The 17,726-nt window shown below is 49.2% G+C and overlaps 1 protein-coding gene across 1 annotated transcript in view; it reads right to left on the reverse strand.

Moving 5' to 3' along the window:
- Nup210 (nucleoporin 210) overlaps positions 1 to 17,726 on the reverse strand; it is a 105,995-nt gene that overhangs the window by 21,041 nt on the left and 67,228 nt on the right. The window contains exons 20-27 of the mRNA XM_029478233.1: positions 9,420 to 9,548; positions 8,170 to 8,297; positions 7,919 to 8,054; positions 6,521 to 6,583; positions 6,224 to 6,403; positions 3,321 to 3,401; positions 2,042 to 2,173; positions 428 to 586 (exon numbers count right to left, since the gene is read on the reverse strand). Of these exons, the coding sequence (XP_029334093.1) occupies positions 428 to 586; positions 2,042 to 2,173; positions 3,321 to 3,401; positions 6,224 to 6,403; positions 6,521 to 6,583; positions 7,919 to 8,054; positions 8,170 to 8,297; positions 9,420 to 9,548 (1,008 nt within the window). The remainder of the gene's footprint in view (positions 1 to 427; positions 587 to 2,041; positions 2,174 to 3,320; positions 3,402 to 6,223; positions 6,404 to 6,520; positions 6,584 to 7,918; positions 8,055 to 8,169; positions 8,298 to 9,419; positions 9,549 to 17,726) is intronic.

The following is a 17,726-nucleotide window of genomic DNA, read 5'->3' on the forward strand; positions in this document are numbered from 1 at the left end:
CAGAAGCAGAGAAAAGCAAGCCTGCCTCTATTAGGAAGTCTAGAAGTGATTGTTAAATAAATGCACAGGATTAAATTTCAGACGTGATGGGCTCCTGTCCCAATATCAGGATGCTCCCAGACCTAAGAGTGAACTGCATTTCTGGCATCTCTAGGCCACTGCACAGGTTATTTACCAGCCAAGCCCTCTCCCCTTTGGAGCTGTAGTCAGGCTTATCTCTGCCTTCCCTGGCACCTTCTGTACACTCTCCTCTCCTCTCTCCACCTGCCNCCTGCCCTGATGAATAATGGAGACTGAGGATGTATGCCTCAAATTCCTCAGCAGTCTAGGAGGCCCTCATGGCTGCGGTGGCACAAAGCCCCCATCCTAGGACTCAGGTCACCAGCGCTCTCTCCCTTTCATGTGGCTCTTGACCCCAGCCCCTTACCTGAATTTGGATCTCATCTGAGAGCTCCTTGCCGAGACCATGCAGCTGCCCAGCTGTGGGGTCCAGAGCTTTGACTACAACCCGAAGTCCAGTCCGACCTTTCACTCGGCCATACACATTCATGGCAAAATTATACTGAGGTGGGAGCCGGATAGATACCTGGGAAAGACATCAAATGTGTTTCCAGGACAGAGGCCTGGGGGCCCCAGCATCCTCAGAAGGTGATAGATAGACACACTGATCCCAGAATGGAATCTGACATTTTTCAAAGCCACTGTCTTGCTGCCAGGGTCAGAGGGCAAACCCAGAGTGAAACAACGTCCTTCCAGCACCACCAGCCACATTTCAGCATGAGGGGGCGGTGTTTAGAAAGCTCTGTGTTCACACACGAGCCACTGTCTTTAGAGCAGCATGTCCCCAAGCACTCTGTGTGCACGGGTGTGTCAGTAGTCACTCCAAAGCATGCTGGGCCATGCAGGGTTTCTTGCAGAGCCACTGATACATAGTACCTGAATAATCACATTGCTGGTGTCTTATGCAAACAATCTGGGCAATATCTTGGAACTGGGGCCAAGGCCCTAACAAGCATGGGCCCTATGGTGTGTAAACCTGGGGAATTAGGGAATTCTTCCATGGCTTTGGCCTTCTCCTGCTGTCAGCTCCACCATTGTGGCAAAGACCAGAATGGCCTTCTATGGCAACCTCCCTCAGGACACTGTAACCAAGGATCCTGTGCCTAGAGCCTANAGCCATAGGAGCTGGTACTCTATTCACTTCTCCCTAGCTGGGCAAGCCTTANGCAANTCCTTTGCTGTCCATGGGCTTTAATTCCAAGTCTTTTCCTGTCCAGCTCCAAGGTCTTAGGGGTGACTGGGATCCTGNAGGAGGGCTGATAGACAGGAGTTTGCCCTGAGCTATATCAGAGCAAAGACCCGGGACTTTCTGGCATCATGACAAAAAGCTAGAGCAAAATTACATGTTCTGTCCCAGAGCCTTCTGGAAGTCCAGTGACTTTCCTGCAAGGTTGNTCATCGTGTTGCCTTCTGTTAGCAGCCACCTGACTATGGTTTGTCCCCTAGGGTTCTTCTATTGTAAATTTGGGCACAAGAAGTGATGGAGACCATGTGGAAGGGAACAAGGTGACTGCTGTTGGGGCACTGTCCTCAAAAGGGGTCGTCATAGACTTTGAGGGATTCCTGTTAATCCCTAACAGTGTGTTCAGATGTAGGTAAGTATACACACACACACACACACACACACGAGGCAGACTCTTCTCTTTTCAAGCCCTGGCTTTCTGGTTCATCATTCCATCTCTCTCTACACTTCTCATACCAACTGCCATGTGCCATGACTGCCTTGCTGTGATGTGACCCACAGCCCCTCATCAGGACACTGTTAGCACTGGTACCATGCTGTGAAACTCCCCAAGCTGACAACTAAATAAACTCCTTTTCTCCATAAAGTATCCCACTTGTGGTATTTTGTTGTGGAAACAGAACAGGGACAGATACATCTCCAAACAGCAATGTGTAGACTCCTGTGCAGCAATGTGGTAGGACCCTCACCCAGCAAGGATGCTGATTCAGACAGGGGTTGGGATTTCTGGGAGGTTACCTCATGGTGCCGCCCTCGAAGGTCCAGGACATCCCTTTTGGTGACAGACCAGTGGAAGGTCAGGCCTGGCACAGCATTGCCAAAGGAGAAAGGGCTCTGGTTGCTGGTGATTCCGGTGACAAAGACAGGCATCTGTGGGAAGCCAGGCCCTGTAATTGCTGGTTCCAGCAGCACTGGGTACCCCACTCCCTGACATCTCCATCCCCACTGGCCCCAAAGCTTTCCTGCCTCCCTTGTGCAGTGGAAACTGTGCTCTCCTTTTTCTTAACCCGACAAGGCCAGGGCAGAGGATCAGGAAGTTTGACACAATGCAAACAACACACATAGTCCAGATTAATTCTCACTCCCNGCTACTGTGGGAAAAGGCTGTGTATGTAAGGTTCCTTTCTGAAATGGGCCCTAGAGCTCTAAGATGCCCAAATTTACCTTACAATACCACACAGCTGCCCCATGCCTTCGGGCTTCTCTCCTGCTTCAGCAGGGAGACTGTTCTTGGGAATGGATACAGTGAGGTGAACACTACCACCTGTTTGCTGAGCGCCTGCTGCTGACGAGGGTGATGTGGCTAACAGTAAGGAAAGGACGCCAAGCCAGGCTAGCCCATCACTTACCACTGGACCTCTATGACCCCAGGTTCCTCAGTCATGCACCAAAACAGTGCAGAAAAGACTGTGTCAGTCAGAGACACTCTTGNACTTTGTCTCATCTTTATTCCCTATGCAATGCGGTCTGACAGCCACACAGAAGCACTTACAGCATAGTAGGTGTTGTAAGTCACCCAGGCATAACTGTAAGCACAGAGGATGGAAGAGAATGTCACTCCACTGTTCAGGAGACTCGCATTCCCTAAGAGACCACAGAACCACATCCAGCTGTGTGACCTTGGGCAGAATAGCACCATTCTACTCATCTGTGAGGCGAGCCAACTCCGCTTCAAGTACTACTGCAATCACCCAATGGGACAAGTGTGTGGAGCATACATGGCAGAGCTAGTACCACAGACTCATGACCTAGTGTNTCAGACCAGGTGTCAGCCTAGCCACAGAAAGGCAGTAACTCAGAAACTCGTAGGGATCAGTGAAGAAATCACAAACTTAGAGTCCGGCGGTGAGTGTAACACCCGTGCTGTATGTGTCTGAGCACCTCCCCACACATCAACACGCTCCATGCATGAAGGGTAGAGGTGGTTCCCTCACACGACATGATGCTCCAGCAGTGGCCTGTTAAGAGCCTGGGCCCAGAGTATAAGGCCTCCTGAACTATCAGGCTCCCACCTCACCTGGGTCCCGGTTCTCATTCGTGTGATCGGAGCACGGATCCTCACTGCCTGGAGCTGTAGCACCTCCACTTCGACAAGATCCTAGAAGAGAGCAGAGGTTCAGGCCATCTCNAGTGTTAAGAACCCTCCAGGGGAAGGAGGCACCTGCCTAGCTACAAGGCACCAGAACCACATCCAGCTGTGTGACCTTGGACAGAATGACCCTTCTGCTAATTTGTGATGTGAGCCAACCCCACCTCGAGTACTACTGCAATCACCCAATGGGATAAGTGTATGGAACATACATGACAGAACAGGTACCACAGACCCATGATCTGGTGTCATGGCCAGGTGTCAGCCTAGCTGCTGAATGAGTATCTGCCTGAGGAGGTCTTGCTTTGGGGATGGCTCACTCCATGGGACCGGCCTTTTCTCTCCCTACACCCTGGGAGTCCCAGTCTGGTCCTGGCCCTGCAGCTCTATCCTGTTTAATCCAGATGCTGCAATCAGCACCACAGGCTGGCAGCAAGAACCCGATTTGCTCTTCTCTAGGCTGTGTGGACCTCTCAGGACAGGCCTCAGATGTTCCCAACTCCAGTACNNAGCCTATCTGCCTCTCTGACTCACCAGGATACAGGGATGAATAGAGGAACCAGGACATCTGATAGCAACAGGCCTTACCCTTCCTTTATCCTTAATTCCATGTATCAACTAATTCGACCAAAGACTAACTCCTCCTGCACTGGCTTCTTCAGATGCTGCTAACTAATGGGANCCTTGGACTAATAAGGTGTATAGCCCTTTAGACACTGCATGTGTAGAGCCCATATTCCTTCTCTGCTGTGGTGGTTTAAATGAGAATGGCTTCCATAAACTCCCATATTTCAGGGTTTGGTCCCCAGTTGGAGAAACTGTTTGGGAAGCACTAATAGGTATGACCTTGTTGTCACTACAGGTGGACTTTGAAGTTTCAAAGGCCCATGACATTTCTAGTCTCTTCCTCGTGGCCTCGTGGTTATGGCTAAGCTGTAAGCTCTCAGCTATTCTAGCCCCATACCTGTCTGCCTGCTGCCATGCTCCCTGTCATGATGGACATGGACACATACTTGGAAACTAAGCAAGCCCCCAATTAAATGTTTTCTTTTAAAGGTTGCCTTGGTTAAGGTATTTTTGTCATAGCAATAGAAAAGACATTGCCTAGTGCCATTATTTAGGCAAGTAAAGTGCTTGCTTCATAGGAAGGGTCCAGTAAGTCCTTCTTGTCCCTGATCTTTCTCACTGCTCAGTTCCAGCTGTTTCTGAATCACCCGTTGGCCTTAAGATGCTGCTGTGTTCAGGATTGGACAGATGGAGCCAGCAGCATNTGATAGAATCATATGCCCAGTGTGGATGTGAAAACTACAGGCTGAGCCTTCTCAGAATAGCTGGGGACACAACCCCCACATCCTGCCAAGGACCATGATGGGAGACAGGTGAAGGAGAGGGCCTAGCAAGGTGAGACCAGAGAGAAGGTACATCTGGGAGATCCAGGGCAAGAGTAGAGAGAAGGGCATGGGGAGGGCCAGGGCTGTGCCTTCTGCCTGACCAGAGGAGATTAAAAGAGCCAGCTTCAGAAGCCAGTCTTCTGTACAGAGGAAACAGAGCAGGGCATGCTGGAGTCTTTCATTTCACTCTCTGGGATGCCCGTGTGAACCCTGGGCACCACTGGGACGGTTTTATATGCTTAGTGCTTCCTTGCCATCTCCACAAAAATCGATACACAGAATTGGGACGGCTGCCTCTGCCATTCAGAAAGACTTTGTGGTTTAACTTGGATTCTTGGAGGCAGATACTGAAACGGCAAGAAAAGGGAGCCAATCAATGAACTCAATGTCGGATCAAAGTCAGCCTCAGGGAACCAGGACTACCAGGCCCATGGGGATGGCCATTCATCAGGCCTCCAGGCATGTGCTTAGTTGCTTCCAGTGTAGAGAGTGGCACAGGTTGCCCACAAGGGGCCTCCTGGAGGGATGGGGTGACTGAGGGTTGAATGAACTACCTGTCATTGCACACATGAGCTCTTCTATGAGCGGAATCACAGGAGTCTTCCAGGATGCCTGTGTGTAAGCCACTGTGGCAAAGGAGGTGGAGGTGGCAGGGAATCCAGATGCTCTTCTGATTTTATCATCAGGCTTTCTTGGGAGCAGAAATGATCCCCCCACTGCATTCCTGAAAGGGACGCTGTCAGCCTTTGAAAACTGTCACCTCTTGTCAACAATATCACTGGTGTGGGTCAGGGAGAGCCTCCAGGGGAAGACAACTGCTTCCACTGGGGCTTCTAGCTTCTCTGCTGGTCAAAAAAATAAAAAGTCCACCAAAGAACCTAGACAGCCAGAGCCATTGGGCCAGTGGTTAAGGAAGAGACGAGCAGAACACTGAACGATAAATCCAGGTCTAGAATTATTGGCAACCGTACAGCATGCTTTTAGCACCCAGCTGTGAATCCAGGCATATAGGGTCACACACAGAGCATCTCATCAGGACTGGCCTTTTCCATCCTGTCACCACATGCTCAGGAGCCACTGCAGACAGTGCACAAAAGGACTCAGAGCTCTGACCTCAGTGAGTCCTGGGCCAAGGCTCAGAATCACAACAGCCACAGGCCACTAGCAGGTTTGTCACACAATTCATCTGCAAAGGCAGAAGGTAGCAAAACATAAACCGAGGAATGCCAAGTTCTGAGATCAGTGTTCTGCAGCATGTACCAGAGAACCTGTAGGTCTAGGGATAGTAGAGATCTTATCCCAGAGAGAAGCTGGAAGAACCTAAGAGACTTAGTCTGTAGAAGAGCCATCTTAGGTCTGGATGTCCTCAAAAAGGCAGAGACCAAACCGAGCAGAAAACTGACCACACCAAGAGCCACTCATCAGTGGCATGTGAGATACCTGGGAGACGATGATGACCTTGCCAGTCTCTGCATCCACTGCCTGCACGACTCCCAGCACAGAGCCATTGCCGACCATGAGCCCACGCACCAGCCCAGAGCTGCTCACTGCTGCCACACTCTCATTGTTGATGGAGAAGAGGATGTTGGACTGAGGCTGGGGGCCCCCCTCAGAGGTGATCTGAGAAGTGAGAAACAGTGGCTCTCATCAGCACCTGCCATGCTGGAGAGTCCTCACCATCCCTCAAGGGTGAGATGCTGACAGTGAAGGCCTGTGTAGACCCACAGTGGCTCCCACCTGCATCATGGCTCCAATGATCAGTGTCACCTTCCTGGGTATCAATCTGAATGGGGGGAAGACCTGGATGTGGAGACAGAAGAGAGAAGGCACTGGCATCTGCAAGTTGGCACTGGCTGTACATGACATGCACTGAACATGGGGTATGAACATCCCTCAGCTGAGGGTAACCAGTAGGGGCCGGGGCACCACACAGTGCTTGAGAAACCCATGAATCTCTCAGTGCAGGACTCGATGTGGGCCCCAGTTAGCAGCTGGGGACTTGTCAGGGATTCTCTGGTCTGATCTACCTGAGACCTATGGGAGCCAGAGGTGGATTTCTGTGATTTGAGGCCTGACAAGCTCTCTGGTAATTGAGGGTGACTTTTGAAGTTGTGACTGGCTCTCATCTCCAGAGTCCTGACTACTCCCTCTTTGGAGAGCTGCCTCTAGCACTACTGAAAGCAAACTATCTTGGAACAGGGCTCTACTTCAAGAGCTGTACCATTTTCCTGTAAGAGGAAGGGCTCAGGAACAGTCAGTACCCAAGGTGGACACCCCATTTCTGTACCATCCTTGCCCCACAGCCCCCACAAGTTCCTACTTGTCAAGCATGTAAGAAGTGCTCCGAGGAGAGCATGGAGACTGCTCTGTGCTGAGAATTAGTCTTGGTTGGGTTGAGCTATTTATAGGCAGAAACGAATTCCTCACCACCAGTAGGAGGAAGGCACACTTCCATCTGGAGGCACAAACCGCCTCTGCCCGATTCTAAAGGCAGATCAATGAAGCCTGCCACCCCTGTGTGGCGGAAACCTGCTGGAGATGGTACTGTTGCTGCTGCTAGTGGATATCTGGGGATTCTTGGGTAAGGTGGCCTGACCCAGGCTGCCCTGACTTCTTCCTACAGTGGGGTGCCCNTGAAAACCTAGATGCAGGATAGACTGCATCACACCGAGATGGTGTAGGGACCCTGGAGCTCCTGAAAGACCTGCCCCAGGAAGCTCCTTTCTGACCTCTTCTGTCTGCACAGCCCTGGTAGGTGCTCATGGCCCTTCTGGACCTAGGCTAAGGCTCAGGACTGTAGGAGTTAGTTAGTACTACACAAGTTAAAAGCAGTCTATGGCTTCTGAAAGAATTTCTGTTTGTCCCTTTGCCATGGGACAAAGCACAAGCATTTCTCTGAACTGCCTGGACCCCTGTGCCACAGAAGGAAGCCAACATCTCAAGCTCCTTCTGGTTCTGCATCTAACTGCTGCAATCTACATACTTGAGAGCTGGTGACTATGCCTTTTGCTCAGAGAACATAGGAAGTCACAGATTTCAATGTGGCTTCTCCTTGTAGTTGAAATCCTAGCCTGTCACCAGAAAGACATGTNCAACCAAGATGCAGCCCACACAGGGCAAAAGGAGCAGAACTACCTCGATTTGTTGTGGGGTAGAGCTGACTCTCTGCCCAGATTTGTCCGTCACGCTTGCAGACAGGCTAGTCTGGCCAATGGCCACACCATGCACGAGGAATGTGGCTGTGTAGTTGTCTAGAGCTTCATCCAGAGTCCTGAGACAAAAAGACTCATTAGATATCTCCTCCAAGGAAGAGCTGTTGAGAGACTACAACGGAAATCAGCTCCACCCCCAAGACACCCTTCCCCCTGACTCCTGTGAGTACTCACACCAGCGTGATTATCTGGGAGGCTGCTCGAAGCTTCAGGTCCATAAAGGTGAAGTACTTGGCCAGGAAAGGCTTCTTGTAGAAGTCCAACACACGGACATAGGCTTTGACGGCCTTCCCGATCTCCACCTAAGGCACAGGCTCAGGTAGTCTCCCAGTGATCATTCCTCCACCACGTAGCACCCAAGGCTTTCAGAGACAGCATCACCAACCTCTGAATCAGAACTTAGGAACTGGGTACAAGGCACCCAGAATGATGTCTGGGTTTGGCTAATCAGTGAGTGAAAAATGACGAGTTTACAGGGCCCAGGGGGTGGAAGGCTTGGCCATAACATGAGGCATGGACTCTACTCACTACCAGTGGNCAATCAATTGAATTAGGGAAACAGGACACAGTTTAGAATCACAGGGGAACAGAGGAGCTCAGTGTCTGAACCTATACAATGTATCAGTAGGCACATTTCCTAATGCATCCATCAGGAAACTAGAGGGATGCTAGAGGGAAGCTGGCTGTAGTAGCATCAGGAGGGGCTGAGGTAGGAGAGTGGGTTAAAGATCAGCTTGAGATACACAGCCAGCCTGTCTCTATAAGAAAACACTCAGGAATATTTGAGGCTGGGTAATACTCTTAGCTTTTGAGCTAATAATGCTTTTAGCTATGAAGTCTAAGCTGCCTGAANATGCCACTCTCAACCACTACCCTTTTCACCAGCACAGGAAAACAGGGACTGGGTAGTAAGCTCTGGAAACCTAGCTTTAGCCACCTCAGCTCTAAATGAGATTCCCATTCACACAAAAGGAAAACCTAGGTCTGTCTGTTGCTTATTCACAACACAGGAGCACTTGGCAGTACTGAGTTTTACTCATTTGTCTCTGAAATTCCCAAGAATCTTTCCCCCGCTCCCCAACCCGGGTCAAAACTCCAAGCTCAGCAAGGTGTGTGGCAGGCTGGTGGATAACCTATGTGAGGCAGAGGACATGCATTCCCAAGTCAAGGCTAATTCAGTCAACCCTGCAGGATTTACTGTCAAGCTTTACTGATGACAAATGGAATGAAGAAATATAGTAGGGATGTCAGCTCACACTGTCCGTAAGAAGCACAGGAGTCAGAGGTGGCAGCGTAAGTTCAGCCACCCTGGAGTGGTCAGAGGTGGGCAGGACTCAGGAAGAAAAGCGAAGCACCTCCCAGGATACACTGTCTCTGCTTTATGTGCATCAGCAGAGAGGGTGGCATGCAGAGTGGCTACTGACCTTGTCCACCACTCGAACATAGAGCTCCTGGATGTCAGAGACGTGAATGATGGCCTTTGCGGGGGCTGGGAAGGCCAGGCACAAGTCATGGACCATGACAGTCGATGAGCCTGGGAGCAGAGGGTGCACCTGCAAAGCAGAGGCCGACAGGGTCACAAGGCTGCAGGTCCCATCTCTGTTCAAAGGGTCAGTGCTTCAAAGAAGTGAACACAGAAGGCCTTCTGGCACCTTTCCTCAGGCACCCCAGCAGCCGGGGCATGAACTGCAGAGGGTATTACCCCTGGGGGGACTCCATGTAGCATTCACCTCAACTTTATGCATTTTATACAAATAGGGGCGAGGGGGACTTGACCGAAGTGTGATGGATGAGAACACACACATGGTAACCTGGAAGCGGAAGCTTCAACCCCAGGATGGNCTGGTCAGCTCTAATAACAGCAGCATGCCCGCCCCCAGATGAAGATGCATGTCAGGAGCTGGTAGAGCTGGGGGCAGCTGCTGCCAAAGGGAATTCATCTCTGAACTCACAGCACAATGGACCCGAGAACAGACCACCCAGGTTGCCCACTGCTGGGTGACCTACCCATCTCTGCAACCCAGCTCTGCTTGGAGTCATAAGCAACTAAGAAGTTCTAGGTGAATAACAAACACAAGCTTGGACTTCCTAGTCTTCTCACTCCCTCAGTTCTACTAGCCCCCTTCATCCTTCCTCATCATGCAGCCCCATGCTGTGGAGATTTTTCAGAAGCAACTGCAGCTCCAAGCACTGGTTCAGCTGCAGTGGCTCCTCAAGGAGACATCTGACATCAAACAGGAACCTGTCACATGTCCCCTAGGCATGTGTTTCAGCTGAGCAGGCAGGGGCAGGGAGAGGGGGTGGGGGCAGTGACTGACTGCCAATTACATTCTGTCACAGAGGAGCTCAGGGTATAAATGCATTCAGTAAGAAGCTCATCACAAGTTCCAATACCAAGAATTTGTGTGTGTGTGTGTGTGGGGGGGGGGGTGGCAGATAGGTTCTCTACCAAAGGGAAACAACCAACTTTCTGCCTCTTACCCCAGCTCTCAATTGTTGGCTCTAATTTCAAGCCTCACTTTCCTCACTGGATAGGTATGATCTTCCCTCCACTGGGCTGACATCCTCTCATCACTGTGGAATTTTTCATCTTGCCTTTCCCCTCTATGCTGACCTGTATCTTCCAGAAGACTTCACACAGAGCCTGGTGTCTGGCTAGCAGCCTGCACAAAACCTCTACACCTTGATTAGACATGGATTCGCAGCTTTGCGTGAACCAGCTTGGTTAGCAACGGGAAGTTCTGGAGACCTCTGCAAAGAACACAGACCCTATGGATTCTGGTCCTGCAACTTCAAGACACAGAAGAACAAACCATGCCTCAAAGATGGGTGGAAACAGCCTGAAGGGAAGCTAGAGATCTGACCCAAGTAGCTTCGTGCCCCATTCAGGGGCACTGCCTCCTTCACAGAGAAGCAAGGCCAGCAGCTTCCAGAACAGGAACAGAGGAGAGAGGCCAGTAAGGAAAGGCTAAGCTAAGAAAGGCCTAAGCCCACAGGTAACCAGGTGTAGACAAAATTGGAAAGCTGGGCCAAGCTGCTACATGCAGGTGTAACTGCGCTCCAGGGCACATCTAAGCAGATGAGGTATGCCTGGCTGATTTAATATGATGGCTTAAAGTAGATTAACAAAGATTCCCAGGGTGGGAATCATACTTACATTCCAAAATGATGGCTGTGGGATTTGAGCTGTTGCTGCTAGCCACATTAAGTATGGGTGGAGAAGCTACCAGTCATCTGGCTTTGCTGTTATTACATTTCCCCTAAAGAAAGCTCATGCAAACCGGCATGGAGGAAGGAGCACCTCTGAGAACATGACCTGAGCCCTGGGCTGCTGCTCATGCAGGAGCTGCTGCTGTCAGGAGCTGGTGTGTCCTTTACAACCTGAGGAAATTACATGGTGCACACGCTGCCGACAGACCCACGTGGGCAACGCAGACGTGGGTGGGCTTTTTCATTTTTGTTTTTCCCTATGTCCTTCAAAAAAGAAAAAAAATCACTTTGCACATTTTAAACAAAGGCATAAAATGGCAGTGGGGAAATCAATTCCTCTTCCACTTGGCTTCCCAGAGAATGGACGTTCTGTCACCTTCCGGATGACAGACGGAGAGGACAGTGCCAGGCTGACTGTGGGGAGGCGGTGGGGTCTAGCCTGCTCAGCTCCCGGACTCACTTCACAGCTTTGCCTGGTAACAAAGCTTTGAAACTGGCACATGAGGTCACACCGAAGACAAAGAAATAGCACAGAGGGACACAGAGAGCCAACCAACAGCTGGTGGCCACACAGGGACCCTGGACCACTCCTCACTAAACTGTAGGTGGTTCATACTTCTCAAGTCTGTCACCACATGCTTCCTGATGGACATTCAAGAACACTGAGAAGAGGCAGTGGGGGTGTCTGGGAAGAGTTCTCATTTCTAAGTGTTGACAATGCCACTGAGNATGTCATCAAGTACTGAGCCCAAGGGGAAGTCCTGTCATCAATCTGGAGATGATGAATGCATTATTGCTCATTAAGACGCTGCATGGCCCATGAGCTCACCAGCCCCGCCTTCCTGGGGCCCGTTCACACTTCAAAGTTATTGTGGCAGGTGACATTTTCAGATGAATAAAGACCTCAGCAAGATTTCTGACCGTCACTGGACCATTGGCTTCTCTCTCTTCTGATGCTGTGAAGTAGGCCAAGTGACCACACAAGAGGACTNGGACCTGTACCTTCAGTCTCTCTCACCCAGCAGTCTACAGAGATGATCAGTGCTCACATGAAGACCACAGGTATCCAGGAATCAGCCTGGATAAAACATCATGCTGTGCTCAGCTCTGCAAGCTTCCCAAAGGTGAGAGTATGGAGTAGGCACCATACCATCTACAACCAGCCTCACAGAAGATGTGGACACCTGAGTTCAAGCCCTACAGCCATCGCCTCCTACCAATTCATCACCAGTATGCTTCTGCATATGTCCCAGGGCATCGTGGCTGACCACATCCTGCAGTACTAAGGAGATAAAGAAATGGCTCTCCAGAGCAGAGCCTGCGATAAATATGGCTCTCCAGAGCAGAGCCTGCGAGCCTTATTCCTTGTTACCATCATATTATGCACTAAAGCTTTCTCAAATGAACACAGCACAAAGAAGTGTCAAGTACTCAGGGCACACCAAGTTCTCAGTGACAGGCTGTGCTCAGAGGACTCATGAAATATGAGGAATGGTTGAGACGGAAGAAGCTTTAAGTTTAAATCAGGTAAACACTCTTTTGTGCAAACCTGCCAAAAATAAAATACAGGTCCCTTGCAGAGGGTTCTGGGGGCTGTGTGAGCAAAACTAATCAGTCCTGCTCAGCCTGGGGTTCATTGTGTGGGCATGAAAACTTCCACCATAGCCTGCTGTGTGAATTACACACTCACATCTCTTCCAAAGACACTGAAAATCCAACTCCATACATACAGGAGCCACTGTGGCGTCTCCACTGCCTATCAATAGAGAAGAACGAAGCATTGTCTAGGAGCTACGTGAGAACGGCTGTGGGCTTTCTTGTCTGTGAAGAAGAGAAATGAGGATGCTGCTAATTAGCAGCTGCAAAATGCCAAAGAAATGTGCAAATGTGTCCTTCAGAGACAGCCCTCTGAAGGAAGCTGGGAGCACCCGTCACAGCCCATCAACACCCTGAAAGATCCTGCAGGTTCCAGAGAAGAAGGAAACAGGACCCGATTTCCCCTTGAAGTAGTTGGAGGAGAAAGCAGAGACCCAAGGTCAGTGTTTCTTCCACAGAACCTGCTGGGATGGAAGCCACACTCAGAAGGCATGCCTCCAAGGTGCTGCTTCCCAGGGAGCCAGACTGGCCATAGGACAGAATGGCTGTAGCCCACTGTGACCCTGTGAAGATGGGTACAGATACCCACACAGAGGTAACCCCAGAATGGCAGTGTCTGAAGAAGATTCTAGGGGAAACTGTAGGGCTGAGTCTTTCAAACAAAGGTTCCAGCTTCTAACAAACAAACAAACAAAGGTTCACTGCCTATACACAGAGCCAAGCCAAAACCAGTCTCGGAAGAGCACTTGCTCCAGGATGAAAGGTCTTTCTTCTGGCCATAGGTTCACCCTCAGCTTACTCAAGAAGGGTAATCTAAGAGGAACTGTTGTTGGTTGCTACGGCAACTGACACACATCTCCTGATTTCAAATTCCCTTCTTCTTGATAGCAGGAAGTTATTTTTAATCTCTAGGACACAAAGATAAGGTATGTTTCCAGATGTGCGGATGAATTTCAACTAAAGCTTTTCCTCCTAGTGTCAAGCTTTGACAAGGCACACTCACACAGAGGGGTGTACAATTATTCCTTCTTTTATAGAGAAGAACAAATGAAAACGCTTGGCAAAAGTATGAGTATCACAGCCACAGTTCCTGCTGCTCAGGAGGCTGAGGTAGGAGGAGCATTGGAGCCAAGGAGTTCAAGGTCAACCAGAAAATTTAGGGAGACCCCAGGATCATAAAAATGAAAAAGTCAGGGGCTGGAGAGATGACGCAGTGGTTAAGAGCACTGACTGTTCTTCCAGAGGTCCTGAGTTCAATTCCCAGCAACCACATGGTGGCTCACAACCATCTGTATGGGATCTGATGCCCTCTTCTGGTGTGTCTGAAGATAGTATATTCACATGCATAAAATAAATAAATCTTTGAAAAAAATTTAAAAAGTTAGAGATGGATCAGTGGCTAGGAGCACTGGCTGCTCTTCCTGAGGACCTGGGTTCTAGTCTCACCANTCATATGGTGGCTTAAACCATCCGNCACTCTACCTCCAGGGGCTCCGATGTGCTCCTCTGACTTTTGCAGGCACTGAATGCATTTGCTGCACACATACATGCAGGCAAAACACTCAAATGCTAAATTTAAAAATAATCTTTTAAAAAGGGAAACAAAATAAAAGATTTCAAAACAAAGGCCTAACACATAAGCATATAGGAAAGAGGGACAGAAAAACGAAAGGTCCCCAGGCCATAAGCAGAGCCAGTGCATAGTCACATTAGAGAGCCTGGGGAGAGGAGCATCCTTGGGACCAACCAGCAGCATGTATANACACGCCCCTCTCACAGCTGCTATGACTGACTCCCACAGGCTCTAAATCAGCTGCACTGGATGCTCCCCGCAGGTGGACACAGAGTGTGCTGACCTTATCAGTATCATATGTAAGTCAACCTCGCACAGAGCCCAGTTAGAACACAGCTAGGAATATGGAGTGAGGTGCAACCATAGTATTCCCCTGAGCCACTTGTCTCCTCTCACCTGGCTTTTCTGATNCTGCCTCTTCATTAAATCTAAACAAGATGTAGAGATGGCCATTTATTAACTGGAATAAGGCAGCACCACACATAGCTTGCTCATAAGCACATCCTTGGGTTCCTCAGCTTGTTGGTCACTGAAAAGCCAGAATTCTCTTAGGTCTACACTACCACTGCCTATGTGCCTATGGGCACCTGTGTANATGAGCTGATCTCTGACTCACCAATCATGGGCGAGAAAGGGGATGTAGTGGGCATCTGCTCTAAGTCCAGTGTCAACCAGTCTGACAGCNGAAAGACCCATGACAACCTCACATGTTTGTGACCAGAGCCCTACAGCATGACCACACTCCTTTACAGGGCGGAAGCAGAGATTTACGATCTGGTCAAGGGAACAGTATTATTGCCCAATACCCTCACCCTTCTCTCACAGGTAAGATAAAAGTTCTGAGCAGAAGTAGAGCAAGCAGCATCATGGAGATACCCATTCATTTTCTGCTGGAAGCTCTGGGAATCNGAAGAAACCGTGGAGGTACTGAGTCTGTGAATACCCAGAGGCCCCATCTGCATCTAAGCTAACAGAGGCAAGGTAGGATGAGGGTGGGGTGAGGAATGCTAGCTGTCTTTATCTTCACAAACATATTTAAAAATACTTTCAGCCTTGCCTAAAAGCCCCGTGGACACTACTATCCCATCTCAGGCATCTGTAAAATGACCACATCATGTTTAGTGATGGAAGGATGCAAGCTTTCTCCCCACAACCTAGAGCAAGACAGTGATGGCTATTCTCATACTTTTATTCAACACTGTACTTGAGACTGCAGCCAGGACAATAAGGCAAGAAAAAGAGATCAAAACTTCCAAATTCAAAGGGAAGGAGTCAAATTACCTATATTCACACATGACATGATCGTACACACACACACACACACACACACACACACACACACACCCTAGGGAATCCACTAAAACTTCCTAAGAGTTCAGCAAGGTTACAGAATATGAGACTAATATGCAGAAAGCCAGATGTGAGAAAAATAAAATTTAAGACACAATTCTACTTAGAATTATTAACATGAAAAATAACAAATACTTAGAAATAAAGTTAACAAAGCTAGTATAAAACTTAACACTCCCAACTAGACCCACCACCAAAAGATATCAAAGGAGGCTGAGGTGACAGGGTAATACCTCACTCATGGACAGAGGTTGTTTACTGTTAAAGGGCCGACCTAAGTCCTGGCAGAATGCTAGCTGGCTTCATATATAAGTTGACAAGCTGACTTGAGAATGTATATCGAATTGTAAGGGATGCAAAACAGTCAAAGCAGACTTGAAGAAAGAGCCAGAAGACTCACANGATGTTAAACTTGCTATGAAGCAGCAATGTATACACGGTGGTGGGACAGAAGCAAAGACATGTGGGTCGCACAGAACTCACGCAGAGCTGGTGGCCTCAGAACTGAGCTCATATCTCTGCTGGATTTTGACAAGGATGCCAGAATCATCCAGTGCAGAAGAAAAAGAACAAAGGCTGCCAGGACTGCTGAANAGCCACAGAAGACCCGGATTCCCACCAAACACCACAGTTAACTCAGTGTAGACAAAACTTAAAAGCAAACAGAGCAAACCATCAGGAGTGCCATTGGCCATAGACCCTCAGGGGGTCAGGAAAGGCAGAAGCACAGACCAGCAGGGCTGCTCATCGCCAAGGCTCCTACCCAGAGTTCAGTCCCCAGAACCCACAAGGTGGAAAGAGAGAACCAANTGCCAATGCTGCCCTCTGACATCCACACACATGCTGTGGCTTGCATGTTCCCCTCACCTCCAACACAGTAGATGTGTAAATAAATGTTACTTTAAAAGAAAATCAAGAATTAAAAAAAATCAAAAATATAATTTTTTATCTTAGTTTTTATTTTAACCAAAAATTAANAACATAAGCTTGAAAGTATGCTACAAAGAAAGTAAAAAAGATAAGCCTTAAATGAAAAATATGTGCATATCGCATCTCATGAATGAATTATATCTAGAATATAATTGGTTCTACAACTTAATAAAAAAGAATAACCATCAAAGGTTCTAAATAGACATTTATCCAAAAGACACAAGAATTTGAAGAGGACAGAAAAAGCCACAAAGACGGTGGATGGCTTTACTCCTCAGGGGACACAAATCTGCTTCACAAGGAACTGTGCAGAATGGGAAAATCTATAGAGATAAGTAGTAAATTAGGTAAAAGCTGGGACAGGGGATGAGTCTGGAAGAGCTCAAAGGTAACAGGTAGCTATCTATCNGGTTTCCTTCCCAGGCAGGAAAACACTCTAAGCATGATGGTGGAGGGCGGCTGTCCGCATCTGTAACNTACTAAGAACCTCCACATGACACATGAAGCTGAGCAGACAAGAGCCAGCATCAAAGGCATCAACAGAGGCACACACTGCCACTCGTCCCCCAACCCCTAAATCCCATACCCTCCGGTTTACCTCTGTCCCCACCAGCTCCTGATACCCAGCACCACAGTTAACCCTCAAGTCCAATACTTCCAGTCACATTCCTCACACCCAGTTGGTTCCTCTGTCCAGCTTAGGGTCATTAACTCTGTGATCTATAGGCTAAGAGAGCTAGTGGAGGGAAAAATCAGGAGCAACAGAAATGTGGGGAGTTGAAGCCACCAACACCAGCACATGACAGCCAGAGTAGGGGTGGACAACACACTCCAGCGTTTCTGAAAGGNGGTGCTAGGCCTCGGTCACTGCCTGGGTCAGAGCCCTCCCTGGAACACAAGTACCTCCTTGCTGCAGCTAGCCTTTCAGGGTTCAGCCGCAGGAACAAGGCAAGGTCAAAAGTAAGGGCCCGGGGAGTCACAGCCAGCCTGCCAACCAGACTTCATGGATTGAAGCCACGCACCCTCTACTCCACTACCCTGTCATCTTGGACCTCCTCAGAGTGAGGGGGAG

Source organism: Mus caroli, chromosome 6, assembly GCF_900094665.2.
Source record: "Mus caroli chromosome 6, CAROLI_EIJ_v1.1, whole genome shotgun sequence".
Lineage (NCBI taxonomy): Eukaryota > Metazoa > Chordata > Mammalia > Rodentia > Muridae > Mus > Mus caroli.